Source organism: Puma concolor, chromosome A3, assembly GCF_028749965.1.
Source record: "Puma concolor isolate L17-30 chromosome A3, mPumCon1.1.hap2, whole genome shotgun sequence".
Classification (NCBI taxonomy): domain Eukaryota; kingdom Metazoa; phylum Chordata; class Mammalia; order Carnivora; family Felidae; genus Puma; species Puma concolor.
In genome coordinates, this window is record NC_141669.1 from 27,214,445 (window position 1) to 27,232,848 (window position 18,404).

At 40.3% G+C, this 18,404-nt stretch overlaps 1 protein-coding gene across 6 annotated transcripts in view; it reads left to right on the plus strand.

Moving 5' to 3' along the window:
* The window catches only part of LTBP1 (latent transforming growth factor beta binding protein 1), a 403,312-nt gene that overhangs the window by 122,876 nt on the left and 262,032 nt on the right, over positions 1-18,404 (plus strand). For 4 of the 6 annotated variants that reach the window (XM_086700338.1, XM_086700340.1, XM_086700343.1 and 1 more), the window contains exon 4: positions 15,993-16,162. In XM_086700338.1, coding sequence (XP_086556464.1) covers positions 15,993-16,162 — 170 coding nt within the window. The remainder of the gene's footprint in view (positions 1-15,992; positions 16,163-18,404) is intronic. The other 2 variants (XM_086700339.1, XM_086700342.1) reach the window with 1 other exon arrangement.

The window sequence follows — 18,404 nt, forward strand, 5'->3', positions numbered from 1 at the left end:
AAACAAGGCCATTTGGGGAAAACAGAATTTATTGCATTCACCTTAAAAATTGAAAGAATTTTCTTTTTTATGTAACTTGAATGGGGAAATAAAACCTCGAGAGATTCTCATCCTAGTTATGCATACTACGTTAAAAACAAATATATTCCATATGAAATATTTCTTAATGTGACTAGAGAACAGTTTTGGAATTAAAGTTGTTGATGTGTTTATAACTGAATTTTGGAGCTGGGGGACTTGGGAGGTTGTCTCCTAGATCCCTCTGTTTTATGGATGAGGAAACCGAGACAGGACCCTGATTGACTCTTGGCTCGCAGAGATTCAGTGGCACAGGCAGAAGTATGATTTTAATTTCCCAAATCTGATTCAGTGCTGTTGATCCATCCTCCATCTTAAACACTGAGGTGAGCTCTTGGATCCTTGTACCCATTGTATCCATCTTTGACACTCTCTAGATGCCTATCAGAGCTCAATGTAAGGAAGATGTTGGTTAGGAAGGGGGGAAATAGTGAAAGAACAGCGTTGTTTGACATGTTCCCACTATTTGTTGTGGTTTTCTAGGTTTACAGGTAATGAGAGGGAGTGTATGAAGTTAGCATCCCAAACCAAAAACCATGAATGTCTGTTCTTGCTGCCATTAGGGCCCATGACGGAGAGTTGACTAAAGAATTCACATAAATATAACAGATACAACAATGCTGGGGGGGGAAGAATTTGGCGAATGAGCTTAATTGGGTATGAAAGGCTTCCCAGGCAAGTGGATGTGGGTATTTCCCATGTCGGGCAAAAGGGATGTTGATTCCTTCATTGCTGTAAAGAGAGGGTCATTGGAGACTATAAGGCATTAAGGTCTGAAGAGACTGAAATCTCCATGTGGTTCAAGGAGTGGCTGTCCAAGTGAAGAGTGCTAAAAAGGAGGGAAAATAGATAGAAGTGATAATATGGGGGATAGAACCATGTACCTAGTCATGACTATAGAATTAGTGTTTTTTTTTTTTTTTTTAAGGTTATTTATTTACTTTAAGAGAGAGCACATGCACACATGAGTAGGGGAGGGGCGGGGGGGGAGGGAGGAGAGAATCCCCAACTCGGAGCTTGATCTCATGAACTGTGAGATTGTGACCTGACCTGAAATTAAGAGTTAGATGCCCAACCAACCAAGCCACCCAGGCACCTTTAGAATTGGTGTCTTAAATAGTTGGCTAAAAGAGGACAGAACAGGTACTTGGAATTTGGTGATATGAACAAACCTTACTCTGTATTATCCAGAAATCCTGGAGGCTGGAGGTCAGGGGCTAAGAAACCTGCCTTCTCCCTTTCTCTCTAAAGGAAGTGCTATTTGTGTGTGTGTGTGTGTGTGTTTTTAATGGATCTGGGATCTTTATTATGTAGATTTTTTAAATTGTAAAACAGATAGTAAAATTTACCAGTTCAGTCATTTTAAGTGTGCAGTTCATTAGCATTAATTACGCTCACAGTGTTGTGCAACCATCACCACTGTTTCCAAAACTTTCATTACCCCAAGCCAGAAACTTTATACCTATTAAAGACTTCCATCCCTACCCCTGTTCATTCTGTGACTATAAATTTGCCCATTCTAGGTACCTAATAAAAGTGGAATTGCACAAAATGTGTCCTTTTTTGAAATCTGACTTATTTCATTTAGCATAACATTTTCCAGGTTCATCCACATTATAGCATGTATCAGAACTTAATTCCTTTGAAGAGTTGGATTACATTCCATTGTATGTATTCATCATGATTTGTTTATCCATTCATCTGTCATAGGAGATGTCTTGGGTTGGTTTTACCCTTTTGACTATTATTTATTTATTTTTTTTCCAACGTTTATTTATTTTTGGGACAGAGAGAGACAGAGCATGAACGGGGGAGGGGCAGAGAGAGAGGGAGACACAGAATCGGAAACCGGCTCCAGGCTCCGAGCCATCAGCCCAGAGCCTGACGCGGGGCTCGAACTCACGGACCGCGAGATCGTGACCTGGCTGAAGTCGGACGCTTAACCGACTGCGCCACCCAGGTGCCCCTACCCTTTTGACTATTATGAATGACGAGTACTTGATTATAATGAATGAACATTGGTGTACAATTACCTGTTTGAGTCCTTGCCTTCAGTTGTTTTGGGTTTACACCTGGGAGCGGAATTGCTAGGTCATACAGTAATTCAGTGTTTAGTTTTTTTTTTTTTTTTTTTTTTTGAGCAGTGGCCAAACTGTATTTCACAGCAGCTCTAGTCCTGGATTTCTTGACTGTTGCAAACTCCTGGAAAGCTTTCCTTTGTGTGAGTGTATCAGTATGAACCTTGACCCTCTGGTTGCTGTGAATGGGACTATATGTTCCAAACTCTTAAAAAAAAAAAAAAACAAAACTGAAAAAAAATTCTGAAGTTACTTACAATAAAACTTTGAAACAAATACTGCTTTTCTCTTAACTATACATTTGTGTAATTTCTGAACATGAACTCTAATATTATCGGAGGGGTGAAATTCTGTTTTTGTGCTGTCCTCCTTTTTGGTGGAGGAGAAGGAATCAAACGTCCTTGTGTGTGCATTGGGTACTGTGCTAGGTATTGCCACACATTTCAGAAGAAACAACATTTCGTGTTTGTCTTCACATTAACTTTATGAGGTGCGTATTATTCCCCTTAGATTGCATTGAGGAAGTTGAGGTAATTTTCCTCTTCTTTCCCATGGTAAGTGGTAGAGCCAGGATTTGGTTCCTAAAATTTGATTTAAAAGACTTGGAGTTGGCAGTCCCCAGTAGGGTAGAAGCCTTAATTTTTGTTTATATTTTGGAATTTTTTGGGATTGTATTTAGTTAGGTTTCCTCTGGCCTCTTTCAGTTGAGATAAATGGATGACTGCAATTCCTTTTTAGTTTGTGTTCAGGGACACTGTCCCAAGTAACCAAATATAGTAGCTCATTTTTTGACAAAACCAAGGACTTTAGTTATTAACAGTATTTCCTTCCATGGTTACTTGCTAAATAACTTACTCTAGTTCAAGGTTTTGATGATTTTAGTCTTCTGGGTTTTCAGGGCTGTTGAGTAGTTACCTCATTCTTGGCAGACAGGTATCTGTCTCATTAGCATGTAGCTTCAATAGTTAACAATAGAAAGAAAGAGAGGATGTGCATTGCTGGAATTTTCTTTTTCGTCCTTTTTTCCTCTTGCTGTTTATCAGTTTCCTTTTCTCTTTTTGTGAGTAAGTAATAATGCTATCTTACCCATATAGTGTTTCTCCTTTTCAGAGTACTTGTAAACACGTGATTTGATGCAGGTTTAAAAAAAAAATCACAAAAGATTGTTGTAGGATATTTGTATTTTGTAAACTTTTATAGTATAGCTTAATCACAAAAATAATAGAGAAAATAGTATAAAGAAACCTCAAAATATACCTCCACTAGCTTTCATGCTTAACAACTCAAAGTCATTTGTTTTGTTTATACTCAAATCTGCTTCTTTACCTCCCTCTGATTATTTTGAAACCAGTCTATAAGTGTTTCAGCATGTATCTGTAAGAGATACAGGCTCTTAATAAATTGCCACAAGACTATTAGCCTACCCAAAACAAATAATATCATTAAAAATCCAGGTATCTAAATTTCCTTAAATGTTTCATAAATGCTTAACTCCTTACTTGTTCAAATCAGGATCAAAATAGTGTTCATCCATTCCAACACAGGCTCACCTGTCTCAAATCTTTTAGTCTCTGAGTACCTTTCCCTTCTTTTTCCTTAAAATTTCTTGCAGAAACTATAGATTTTGCTGGTTTTTACCCCTGTGATATTAACATGTACTCTGTACTGCTGAATTTCCTGTGAATGTAGATCTAGAGACTTGGTCAGATTTGAGTTTGATTTTTGTTTGCTTTTTTTTTAGTGTTTAGTTTTGAGAGAGTGCACAAGCATGGTGGGGGCAGAGAGAGGGGGACAGAGGATCTGAAGCAGGCTGTGTGCTGACAGCAGTGAGCCTGATGTGGGTCTTGAACTCACAAACTGTGAGATCATGACCTGAACCGAAGTTGGACCCTCAACTGACTGAGCCACCCAGGTACCCCGAGTTTGATTTTTTTTTTTAATGTTTATTTATTTTTGACAGAGACAGACCATGAGTCAGGGAGGGGCAGAGAGAGGGAGACACAGAATCCGAAACAGCTGTCAGCACAGAGCCCAACTCAGGGCTCGAACTCATGAACCGTGAGATCATGACATGAGCTGAAGACCATGAAGACACTTAACCGACTGAGCCACCCAGGCACCCCGCCCCCCCCCCCCCAAGTTTGATTTTTGATTGGACTAGTTCATAAGTAGGGTCATGCTCTTCCATCCAGTGTTATATGTTGTGTCTCTTTGTGATGTTAGCAGCCATTGATGATCAGAGCCTCCTTTTAATAAGGGGTTGCAAGCATTGGTGTTTTAATTCTGTTCCTTTTTTACTTCCTTTCCTCAGTTACTTGGTTGAGGTTGTTTGTATAGCAAAGGTGGTGAGTATATTAGGCTTCTCCAGAGGAAAAGACCCAATAAGCTGTGTGTATGTATAATAGAGATTTATTTATGAGGAATTGACATATGTGATTACGGGGGCTGGTGAATCCAGATGTTTGGCGTGGGTCAGCAGGTGTGGACCCAGGAGAACCAGTGGTGCAGATAAAATTCAAAGACCATCTGCTGCTAAGAGTTTGCTTTTAGCCACGGAGGCCTTCAACTTACCCACATTTTGAAGGGCCATCTGTGTACTCAGTGACTTAAGCGTTAATCTCATCCAAAAATACCCTCCACGTTGATACATAAAATTACCCTTCACATGAGGGCATAATATACTTGATTCTAGCATTTCATTGAGTAGTTTTGAAATGAGTTGATTAGCATTTTCCAAAGGTGATGTATGATTTTTTTTAATGAATGGATAAACATATAGTATATGAAATATTTCAAATCATCTCTTTTTCTTACCAGTGCTAAAATTGTTTCATCTTTGGGTAATGAGGGCTTCTTCAAATTGTGGCATTAGTCCTTTGACCTTCTGGGTCTATAGTGATATCACCCTTCCCATTTTTGATAGTGACAATTTGTGTCTTTTTTTTTTTTTTTTTTTAAATCCATCTAGCTAGAGTTTTATCGGTTTCACTGATCTCAAAGAAATAGCTTGTGGTCTTAATGATTTCTATTTCTGTATTTCATTAATTTCTGACCTGCCCTTTATTTCATTTCCTTTCCATTATGAGCTTCATTTTTTTCCTAGTTTCTCTCTATGTGGAAGGTGAGTCATTGATTGGAGACCTTCATTTCTAATACAGGTATTTAGCCCTACAGATTTACTCCTTGATAGTGGTTTAGCAGCATCCCATAAGTTTGCATAGGTTGTGTTTCATTTTCCAGTTCAAAATAACGTTTAATTTTCCTTTTGATTTCTTGTTTGATTCTTTGGTTATTATTTTTTTTTTTTTACAGTTGACAAAAGTTATATATACTTAAGATCTGTAATGTGATGGTTTTATATGCTCACATGTTGTGAAATAATTATACAGTCAAGCTAATTAACATCTATTAACTCACAAGTTACCTTTTATTGTGGTGAGAACACTTGCCATCTTAGGAAATTTAAACCATTAAATACCATAATATTAACTATAGCCACCATGCTGTATGTTAGATTTCCTAGGATTTGTTAACCTTTTTTTTTTTAAGTTATTTAAATTCCAGTTAGTTATCATACAATGTTATATTAGTTTCAGGTGTACAACATAGTGATTCAACAGTTCCATGTATCACCCAGTGTTCATCACAGCAACTACACTCCTTGATCCCCATCACCTATTTCACCCATCCCCCCCACCCACCTTCCCTCTGGTAGCCATCAGTTTGTTCTCTATAGTTAAGTCTGCTTCTTGGTTTGTCTCTCTTTTTTCCCCTCCTGTGATCATTTGTCCTGTTTCTTAAACTCCACATATGAGTGAAATCATAAGGTATTTGTCTTTCTCTGATTGATTTGGCTTAGCATAATAATTGCTAGCTCCATCCAAGTTGTTGGAAAAGGCAAGATTTCATTCTTTTCTATGACAGAGTAATCTTCCATTGTATATATATACCACATCTTTTTTTTTTTTTAAGTTTATTTTGAGAGAAAGAGCACAAGCACGGGTGTGGGGGGTGGGGTGGTGGCAGAGAGAGATAGACAGACAGACACTGAGCCTGACGTGGGACTTGATCTCGTGACCATGAGATCATTGGCCTGAGCCGAAATGAATGGTTGGATGCTTAACCAACTGAGTCACCCAGGTGTCCCTGTACCACATCCTCTTTACCTATTCATTAGTTGATGGACATTTGGGCCCTCTTCATAGTTTGGGTATTGTTGATAATGTTGCTATAAACATCAGGATGTATGTACCCCTTCGAATCTGTATTTTTGTATCCTTTGGGTAAATACCCAGTCATGCAATCGCTAGATTATAGGGTAGTTCTGTTTTTAATTTTTTATGGAGCCTCCACACTGTTGTCCACAATGACTGTACCAGTTTACATTTCCACAAACAGTCCAAGAGGGTTCCCCCTTCTCCGCATCCTCACCAACACCTGGTGTTTCTTGGATTTTTAATTTTAGCCATTCTGACCGTTGTGAGGTGATATCTCATTGTAGTTTTGATTTGTATTTCCCTGATGATGAGTGACGTGGAGCATCTTTTCATGTGTCTGTTGTCCATGGGTGTGTCTTCTTTGGAAAAATATCGATTCATGTTTTTTGTCCATTTTTTAATTGGATTATTTTTTGGGTATTGGGTTTGAAGTTCTTTATAGCTTTTGGATACTAACCCTTTATCAGATATGTCATTTGCAAATATGTTCTGCCATTGTGTACGTTGTCTTTTAGTTTTGGTGATTGTTTCCTTCACTGTGCAGAAGCTTTTTATTTTGATGAAGTCCCAATAATTTATTTTTGCTTTTGTTTCCCTTGCCTCCAGAGATGTGTCTATTAAGAAGTTGCTGTGGCCGATGTCAAAGAGGTTACTACCTATGTTCTCCTCTAGGATTTTGATGGTTTCCTGTCTCACGTTTAGGTCTTTAATCCATTTTGAATTTATTTTTGTGTATGGAATAAGAAAGTGGCCCATTTATATTCTTTTGCATATTACTGTCCAGTTATCCCAGCACCATTTGTTGAAGAGACTGTTTTTTTTCCCCATTGGATATACTCTCCTGCTTTGTCGAAGATTGATTGACCATATATAGGTTGTGGGTTCATTTCCGGGTTTTCTATTCTGTCGTGTTGATCTATGTGTTTATTTTTGTGCCAGTAGCATACTGTCTTGATCAGTACAGCTTTGTGATACAACTTGGAGTCTGGCGTTCTAATGCCTCCAGCTTTGCTTTTCTTGTTCAAGGTTGCTTTGGCTATTTGGGGTCTTTGGTGGTTCCATTCAAATTTTAGGATTGTTTCTCCTAGTTCTGTGAATCCTTTGGTTATTTTGAAGTTTACAAATCTAGTTTGGTTTTTAGTTTACAAATATGAAGAGGATTTTCCAGAGATCTTTTTGTTACTGATTTCTAATTTAATTTCATGATGGCAGAGAATATAGTTCGTATGAGTCAACTCCTTTAAAAATTACTGACACTTTTTATATGCCCAGATTATGGTCTATCTTGGTAGATACTCTGTATGCACTTGAAAAATATGTGTCCAGCTGTTGTTGGGTGGAGTGTTCTATGAATGTCAATTAGGTTAAGCTGGTTGATAGTGTTGTTTAAGTCTTCTGTATCCTGACTGATTTTCTGTATACTTGTGCTGTCAGTTTTTTAAACGGGTGTTGAAAACAGGAACTAAAACAACAAAGTTATCTGCTTCTCATGGATTTTTTTAAAAATCATTTTTTGCTTCTCATATTTTGAAGCTCTGTTATCAAGTGCACAGCTGTTTAGGATTCATGTGTCCTCTTGATGAATTGACCCTTTATCCTTATGAAATGATCCTTTTTATCCTTAATAATATTCTTTTCTGTGAAATCTACCCTGCCTAATACTAACAGCCACTCCAACTTTGTTCTGATTCCTGTTAACCTGTTAAATCTTTTTCATTCTTTTGTTTTTAACGTGTCTGTCTTCACACTGAAAGTGGGTCTGTTATAGGCAGCATGTAGTTGGGTCTTGCTTTTTAACCAGTCTGACAACCTCTGACTTTTACTTGAGTTGTTTAGACCATTTGCATTTTCTTCAAGCATTTGGTTTCAACCCACTTCATGTTTTGTTTCCGAAGTGTTGGGATTATTTCATTAAACCTTCCAAGAGGAGGCCTTTTCCTCCCTTCTTCTTAAAGTCTCCTCTTCATTACAGCCCATTGATTATATTTTGTCTCCTCTAGGAACTTGGGATTAGAGGAGTTGAGAATTCCTTGGATGTTTTCCTATAGCAGTCATGTTCAGAAGAATATCTCCTAAGCACGGCTGTGTGGAGACACGGGTTGGCTCTCAGGGGCCAATTGTGAGACACCTCAGGTTAGATGTTTCTTTAGAGCAGATGTGGAGGACCATTTGGAGAAAGGGCAGATGTGGGCAATCGTAGGTGCAGTGCTCACTTTTGTCTCTTACCCCGACAGTTTGCGTCAAGCCCCTAGCATACATGATCTTCTTAGTATAACTAAACATGGCTGGTTGATTGGACTCCCCTGCCTTAGGAAGCAGTTTGGCAACTATCTTTCCACGATCTCTTTATGGTACACTCCCTTTCCATGCTAAGCTGTTTACCAAAAAGTTATTTCCATCTGTATGTTGTACTGCTCCTAATGGGGTTCTACTAAATGATTTTTTTTTTATTGTTATCCCATTACATTTTCAGCGATACGCTAACTCCACTTGCAGATTGCCACCCAGGCAACTTGAGTCCAGGGCCCCTTCCATGGCCTGATGGGGCTTACAGCACACGTGACAAGTCGTGCAGTTTTTACCTTCCCTACACCTTGTCGTTGCCATTTCAATGGGCCATTCGGTCTTTACTCACGTCTACTAAATTTGTTTGATGATAGTAGCATGTGTTGAAAACAGGGTTTTTCAGCTTTGGTACTGTTGACATTTAGGGCCAGATAATTCTTTCTGGTAGAAGACTGTCCTGGGTGTTACAGGATGTTCAGTAGCTCCCTGGCTTCTACCCATGGGATGTGAGCACCTTACCTCTGAATCTTAACATTTGACAATGTCTCCTGTATTGCCAAATCACACCCAGTGAAGAACCACTGGCAAAAGAAAATTGGTTCCTAAGCTACTTGGTTGTGCTTTCCATGTTTGTTGATGATGACCACCAAGGTTTCCTTAATTTCCATGCATTTTCCATCCCTCTGCAATATCTACCTTCTTTAATTTCATCGTCTCAATCCCCTAATGGTCTGTCCCCACACTTAAAATTTCAGTGTACTCTTTTCTTTCCTCCCATTCTTGGGACTTTGTTTTTGCTTGTTTCCTTTTACTTCAACTGTGTGTATTCTGGAATACCCTAGCTCTCCCTTATCCTGATACCGACAGTCTGCGCTGTCCTTTGATCTCTTCATCAGCAACCTTTTACCTCCTAATTCTTTTTTGGTCTGAAAGTAATTCTGTAGGAGTGGGGTCGCCACAGACTTCAGTCTCCCCTCACATGTGTGTTTTGCTGCCTTGTGACATCTTCCTAGCCGTATGTCTTTTCTTGGACCTTCCCTCTGTGCCTATCATCCTTGAGAACTCTGTAGGAAAGACGTTTCCTCCATCCAGCTGTAGTTGGCACGTCTTATATACTTGAGTGCACTGCCTTTTCTGTGAGTAGCACGCACCCATGCTTTTGAACAGCTTGTCACCCATGCGAGGCACATAGGAGCCCTTGAATTTTGTAACGAGAAACTGGCCCTGAAAGTCTGGAGGTTGACCCTTAGTGGCTTCCTCCTGTAGCTCTGTTTTTTTCCCCTTCTGGTTTCTCTTAGTCTTGATTATAAACCTGAGTACGCTAAACATAGGGGAAAGGCTTGGATTGTGTTAGACTGGCCTTCTGTGGGAAACATTTTATGGCCTGTTGGGGGTTTCCTTCTGTGAGGTCCAGAGCGCTTTCCTTAAGTGGAAAGGGGCTTGTGTTTTGCCAGATTCTCCCACCCATTCCACAGGTCAAATAATGAATTTAGTAGAAATATGGAAAAGCTTAGTCTATACGGGTGCCAAAAATTGCCACTATGAAGGCAGCAGTATAAACAGTATGTGACTAATCCTTTCTTTTAAGGAAAGAAGTTGTATGCAATTGTTTCCTTTCTGCTTATAAAGATAGAGAGGTTTCCACAGATTCAGGTCCTCAGATGGCCAGCCCTGCCTCTAAGCTCCAGCCTGTTTTTCCTGGGCCGTCTTGTCCATGTGTCATGGCCTGCCACCTACCTAATGTATTGCCTGCTGTAGCCACACTCCTGTCACTACTGAACCCACACTGTGGGTGGTGCCAGTGACCTACCCACCCCAGGCGTGGCCTTCCCCAGTTCCTTTCTCTGCCTTTTGTGTTGCAGTTGGCAGGTGGTCCCCTCTCTGTTCCTCCTAGAAACTTTCTTCCATTTATCATTTCTGGACCTATGTTATTCTTGTTTTTCTCCAGTTCCCTTCCCCCGCCCCCCCCCCCCCCATTTTCTCTTTATATCCTTACCCCTGAGCATGGATATCCTCCAGACTGTGTGGTTCTGTGTTCCTTTTTCTAAAACATTTTTGCCTTTGAAGAAGTTGGCTCCTCCGAGAACATCACTTTTCCTCATCTTGGAGGCTTTCCCTAATCATCCCTCAGAGACTTGCTCCATAGTCTGTCTCTAATATAACTCTCGTCCTCACTGACTGACCCTTTCTTCCGACTGCCATAACTCAGCCTGCTTCTTTGCTCTTACTTTTCCCCTTGGCCTTGAACAGAAGTACCTGTCCAGTCAACCAGGCTTGAAACCTTCATTATCACTTAATCCTTTTCCTTTTGTCTCCAACTCTTCCACATTTAATCCTCAGGCCCTATTGGTCCTTCTGGTGGTTAGCTCTATCCAGCCATTGCTTCTTGATTTATTCCTTTTAGATGTTGTCTAAATACTTCTTGCTGTAGGAGGTGAAGATTTAGCTTGCTTTACTTTCTCTCCTCCCCATTTCATTTGCAGAGTTCATGTATATCCTGACAGCATATTTATACTTCTCTTTTCTTGTGTCAGTGTTCTCTATCAAGGTCATGAATGTTATCTGAAGACCCTCCATTTTATAAGGCAAGGGCAGTGGCTCTCCCAGTCTTCCCTCCGTTTCTCCTATTCTTTAAGAATTTTCCTGCCTTCTCTAGCTAATTCTGTACACGAATATCACCACAGTTGGTAACATGGTTGTTTCTGACAGTTACAGCATTTGTAATATTCTGTCCATGGATGTACAACTCGATGCTTGGATTTCTCTCTCTGTATGTGTCCTTTGCTTTCATGCATGGTTCTTGAAGGAGAATATTCCTAGCATCAGATATGAATGTATTCTCCTGTTTTTCTTTCTACCAATTGCATTTATACCATATAGTCAGGTGTCTCCAAAATTGCAATCCTGTTTTCCATTCTCGTGGTTCCTTCCCTCCACCCAGCACCCCCACCGCACCCTGGGATCATTCTGGAACTCCCTGTTTTCTGGGTTGCCCAGCAAGCTCCTTTTTAGGGGGAGAAATAGGAGACCAGTGTTTGAGCTAGGGGAAGCCAGAATCCAGAACCAGAAGGTCTTACTCTGGGAGTGAGGGGCGGAGTAAGTTTTGTGGTTTACACCACATAGTTCCATTCTTTTAGATGAAAATACTCATATTTTTTTTTTTCCCCTGAGAAGAGTAGAAATGTGACTTGGACGCTCTGTTTGCTAGAGTTGGGGAACAGTTGACTTTATATACAGATTTCTAGTGAAGACACCAGTGTACAGCCCTACTTTTTAAAATCACCCTTTGCTTTACTTGGTTTCGGGTCCAGAGATCCTCTCTGTTTCCTTGCGAAGATCGCTTCCTTTGTGCCTGTGCCCTCACACAGTGGTTCTTGAGCAGTGCCCTTACACCTACGGTTGCAAGCCATTAGGGAGTCACAAAGTCATGAAATCAATGTAGTGGTTCAAAAAATAGATTGGAGGACAAAATATCAGTATTCTACACATGGTAAGGATAAATATTTTATAAGGTTGTTTTAGTTAAATAAAAGCACAATCCCTGTGTAGATGTGTATGGTCTCTAAGTAAAATGTTCTTCTTACTACACGTTGAACTACATGCTGCTACAACAGGCAGTGTTTCTCATCCCACTTTGAATCCCACAGATTTGTTGAAATATCTCTTGTGTGTTTATTAATGGGTGACACGGACCATATTTAGTACCCTGTGTAGCACAGGTATTGATTAATCAGAAGGGATGCTGGAACAGACACCCAGAGATCCATTTCTGCTGAATGTTAACTCCTTATTTACAGGATTGAAGGGATGTCTTGTGGGGGCCTGGTGGAGGGAGTAGGGAGGGGTGCTAAGGGTCTTGGGATAGTAGGTATCTATCAGAAGAGAATATTTCAATATTTTAATTAGTGTAGCTGTACTATTGTGTAACAGCCACGTCAACTCTAGATTTGAATATTTCCTTTTTTTTTTTTTTTTAACGTTTTTTATTTTTGAGGGGAGGAGGGGCAGAAAGAGAGGGAGACACGGAATCGGAAGCAGGCTCCAGGCTCCGAGCTGTCAGCACAGAGTCCGATGCAGAGCTTGAACTCATGAACCGTCCGTGAGATCATGACCTGAGCCGAAGTCAGACACTTAACGGACTGAGCTACCTAGGCACCCTGAATCTTTTCTTTTCTTTTCTTTTTTTTTTTTTTTTATTCCTTATAATTTTAAGGGCATCTTTGGAGGAAGGTAAGATAGATATCTAAAAACCATTTTTTTTCTTAAAAACCGTTTGAGCCAGAGATCCTGTAGTTTTCATTTTTAGTTTTCTCAAATATTTTAGTATTCTCTTAGAAAAATTGTAATGCTCTGACAAATTTGATGTTCACTAGTGATAGTTAAGCTCTCCCCCGCCCCCTCGGAGGAGGGAAGGGAAGAATGGAAAATATCTCAACTGAAATGAAGGGAGAAAGATTATTCCTGAAGTACTTGGGTAAAAAAAGGAGAGTTAAAGAGAATATATATTTGTAGGGCTTAGAAGTGGTCCAGAGTGGAAATAACTGAGTGATGAAATTAGAGGGGAAAGTGAACATGAACTGCAAAAGAGGAAGAAGGGAAGAGAGAAAAAGATGGCAATTGTGTATTTGTGAAGTGAGCGCACAGTTTTCTCTGTTCTCCCCACATGGTATCACTGTCCATGGCTTTGCTTCCTTCTCCGTGAGGCTATCGTGCAGAGTGGCTTCAGTCTCTTCTTGTGTGTTTACACACTTGCACTGGGAAGGAGGAAAGGAGCTGGAAAATGGGGAAGCATGGTTCAGGGGTAGCTCCATATTTGCAATTTGTGACATGGTGAATACTTACAATGTAGTCAGACTTAACTACCATTACTCATTTCCTTAAGTCAGTGATGGCTGAGGGTTGTTGCTCAAGTTCTAGACCCGGTAAGCTCATCTTATTTGTTTATTCTGTACTTTCCAGTTAGGTTTAGAGAAAAGGAGCCCGTATATAAGCTCTCAGCTTCTTTCTTGCTGATTTCTTGCCGCCTCTCACTTCCTTGATTCAGAGGGGAGAGAAGGGAGGAACTCCACTAGAAGGCAGACCCCAGTTGTACCTAGCTGGCAGTGGTCGCAGCTGGAATGCTAGGCTGTCCTCTTCTGAATAGGAGCAAGCCTGTACTTTTGCCAGCAGGTGTCAACAGTGTAGTGACAGGATGACAGCATAGCTGGGGAGTGGGTTGCCCCGGAGATGAGAAGAAGGGCTTCCCCTTTTCTTGAGGCTGATGGAGTAGACTTGTGGTTCTTACCATTCACCACCAGATGTGTCCAGCTGTTATACTTTCTACTGTATTCCAACCAAACATACTTCAAGTTCAGACCAACACTTACATCATCAAAACAAAAGTGTTTACAACATTAAGCCTTACTTAGGCTTTTAGTAATTTAAGTCATTAGTCTGGTGATAGAGGGAGTGCTCTTCCATGGAGTTGTGTCTGGGAAAACTCAGGTCCAAAGTGGATTTTCCTAGGCTTTCCTGCAACTCTGAGGTTTAAAGTGGTGGATAGAGATCACTGACTAGGTAAGAGGGAAGCATCGTTAATCCCAGCCTCTTCCTTTCTCATGGATGCCTTGTCCCACAGAATACCTCATTCATTGTTAGACTCAAATAGACTGACTTTATTCAAGACTGTTACTGCTTTTGACAAGACACTGTGTAGTGGTGTTTTTGGTGTCTTGACAACTGATCTTATGTACTCACCTGTCACAATGTCATTTCTTTTTCTTGTTTAGTACAGTCCCTTATTAGGGAGAGTCTTTGGGGTTTGGGGGTACCTTATCAGTGTGATTATATCCCAGGCAACCATTTCCTAAGTTAGAGTATCATAGTTTAGAAATATTTTGTTTGGTGTAGGCGGCTTTAATATGCCCCAGGTGATAAAATTCAAGATGACACCAGAGATGTCTCCTTCCAAAGACTCCGTTTGCTGCTACAGTGCTCTGTCCCAGCAGTTTTGGTACAGTTAAGCATTTTCTGGAATGAGTTGGTGTATCTTCTTTACATTGTCTGATTATTTATTAGTCTTACTTAGCTAATGATTTTAGTTCTGTCCTTCAGGGAATTATTAAACGTGGGCAAAGACTTGTTATTTTAAAGTTTACATTACGTGCTGAATGATATTCCATTGTGTATATACACCACATCTTCTTTATCCATTCATCTGTCGATGGGCACTTGGTCTGTTTCCATAATTTGGCTGTTGTAAATAATGCTGCTATAAACATAGGGGTGCATGTATCCCTTTGAATTAGTGTTTTTGTATTTTTTGGATAAAATTCTCAGAACCAATGTAACACTGTATGTTAATTATACTGGAATTTAAATTTAAAAAACTACTTAAAAAAAGCACAGTTTCCATTACATGCAACAAAAGAGAACTGCCATAGAAAACGGTCAGACCAGAGGGTGAATACACAGTAATTGTGTTCGGGAGTCCTCGGAGTTCTTCACGTGGGGTCTTGAAGAAATGAGATTGTGATCCGTTATTCTTACCATTGTTCCCCTTCTTAGGAATGAATAATTATAAAACATTTAACCTGAATAGTACAGTTTTAATTGTTAAGAGATACAGCATAAAAAATTTAAAGGTTAACTAGAAAAAGTTGAATGTGTTTCTTACCATAATTACAATTTCAAAAGATAATTCAAAATTTTCCCAGTTTTTGTGTGTTCCGACTTTTTTTACAAGCATTTTTTTCTTTGGCCTGTCTGACAGTGATTCTGTGGTTACAGCTCAGGAAGGTGAGGCTTGAAGAGATTGACCTTCTCTTCTTCTGTCATTAGGAAGGTCCCACTGGTTACTCTACAGGCTCTGATTGTTGACAGTTAATTTTGCGTGACTGATCAAGCCGGGGACTTCTTGCATAATCCTCTTTCTGTATTTTCTTCCTCCTTTCCTTTCCTTGCGTTTCCAATACTGCCTACTTATCAGTATATGGAAAATACACTTTGTAAATGTTGGTACCCGCTTCTGTATGTGTCTTTGTCTGTCTTACATATAAATGGCCCGTGTTCTGCATAAAGGCTGTGTGCTCCAAATCTTCTGATAGAATCCACCTGTGGTGGCCTAGATAGCCTATGCTTCTTGACTAGATGAGCGGAGTCTCTTTTATATTAACGTTTCTAAGTGTAAGTGGTTAGTTCCTTGTGTTATAAGTGGTCCGCTACAGTATTTGAAGAGAAAAATCGAGCCTCACATGGAATCTACGTTCCTTTCTAAATTGAACGTCTTCTTTTCTCCTTCTTGGTTTCAAAAGTCCATAACTAATTTCCCTCTCCCCACTTTGTTTCTTCCCAGAGTGACACCACTTTCCTCACAGAATGTGATGATACATCATGGCCAGACCCAGGAGTATGTGCTGAAGCCCAAGTACTTTGCGGCCCAGAAGGTGATCTCGGGAGAGCAGTCCACTGAAGGTTCGTTCCCTTTGACATTCAAGCAGGGTCAAGTTATGGCGCCTTTTCAGTGTGAGTATAGTCCAGTCAATGGCTTTTTTTAAGTTACAGCATCATAGTTTGGAAACATTTTGTTTGGTTTAGAGGGCTTTAATGTGTCACAGTAGATAAAACTTAAGAGTCCTTTAAAAGAAAACAACAACAAACCCTCCCTGGTTCCCAGAACAACCAGATAGCAGGACGGTTTCTTTATTTTGAGGAAAGGCGGTTTCCTTGGATATTGGCAAAGAATCTGGAGTGACCTGCCTGTAATTCTGTTTCTGCAAGATGGCTCCATTTCTGACACATACTTGCTCTAATTTTAGATACACTTGTATGCCTGACATGTTTACATTGATAAAATATTTTCTTTAGCAAGCTATCCAGGATTCAGTCCGTGTGAAATGTCTGAAATGTCCTGCATTACTCTCTGAGGTTCACCTACCGTGGATATTTTTATGATACGAGTCCACTTTTTAGTAGATCGAGCAGATGGTGTGGCAGGTTTTACTCCGAATTTGTAAAGAGCTATTGTATCAGTGGCCAGCTTGGTTAATATCTCACTATGTGGGAAGCTCTCAAGGACAAGGCCTGGCTCAAAGGGTGGGGAATGTGATGATTTGTGGTTTAGGTATTACAGAGTGTCTGCTGGCAGCATCTGGAGGAAACGTTCTGGAGTGAGGCGCAGACCATTCAGAGCCGAGAGCTCGACGCACACGCTTGTTCCAGCAGCTTCCTGCTCTGTCTCACGTTGACTGATTGCCTGCGCCACAAGTAATGAAAAAGAATGCCAGTTGTGAGGTTGAAAAGGACTGTCTTTCACCACCAAGAGGAGTGCAAAATAGCTGAGAGGGAGTTTTTACTACTGTTTGGCCCTTTAGGAGTCTGTATCTTTGTGGCTTTGATTCCCCGGGCCCACCCCCACCTCCCTAAGTTGGTCACTCTTCTGGAGTGATTGACTCTTCTCTTACAATTGGTCGCTTAACAGAAAGAGTATCTAATACAAGGTTTGTACATTGTGTTTTTCATCTTTTGGGAAAATTCTGCTCCGTGACCTGAGCCTGGATCCCCATAGTAATAGTTGGATGAGGTTTATTGGGCTGATGAGGAAAGCAAGTCCTGGGGATTTTCAAGAGGGAAGAATGGAGCAGCCATATAGATCATCTCCTCATCCTTTAGGTGTGATAATTCCTAGTCATTTGCAAGACAGTCAGGGTGTGCATCTTGTTTTAAAGGTCCTCAGGTGAGGGGCAGCTGGGTGGCTCAGTTGGTTGAGCATCCGACTTCAGCTCAGGTCATGATCTCATGCTTTGAGAGTTAGAGCCCCAACCTGGGCTCTCCGCTCTCAGCACAAAGCCAGCTTCAGATCCTTTATCCTGCTCTTTCTCTGCCTCTCCCCTGCTCATGCTCTCTCTCTCTCAAAAATACATAAACCTTAAAAAAAAAAAAAGGTCCTTTGGGGTAAGTGCTTGATAACCTGTTCTGTGTGAATATCGCTGAGTATATGATATTTTTCTAATCTTATTTGAAAAATAACCCCAATGTTGTTTCCTTGGGTTATTATATAGATCATGTATTTCTTAGATGTTCTCCAGAATTAGAATGTGATGGGAGGAGAGTTTTTGAAAGCTTATAATCATACTGGTAAGGAAGAGAATTTTGAACTATATGAAAGTGTCAGGAAAAGGTGGTCTGAACTCTCTGGTATTAAGACTAGAGATGAGACCGGTTTTGGTTTGTCGATGATTCATTATTGGAATGACTGGTCCCCCCATGTGTTGTGTGTAATTTATTTTATTTTAAATGATTATTTATTTATTTAGGGAGAGAGAGAGGGAGAGAGAGAATATGAATGAATGAATGATTGAATGAATCCCAAGCAGGCTCCACACTGCAGAACCGATATGGGGACTCCATCTCACGAACCATGAGATCATGACCTGACCTGAGCAAGAGTTGGACACTTAACTGACTGAGCCACCCAGGCACCCCTGTTGTGTGTATTTTAAACGCTCGAACCTTTGCTGAAGGGTCTTCTGGAAGATGAAATTATAATTTAGAAAAACAGGAAGATCTGTATTGTCCATAAATTTGCCACTCATTCTGTTTAAAGGTAGTTTCTCTGGGGCATCTGGGTGGCTCAGTCGGTTGAGTGTCCAAATCTTGATTTTGGCTCAGGTCATGATCCCTGGGTCGTGAAATCAAGCCCTGCATCGGGCTCCGTGCTGAGAGTGGAGCCTGTTTAAGATTCTGTCTCTCTTTCTCTCTCTTCTTT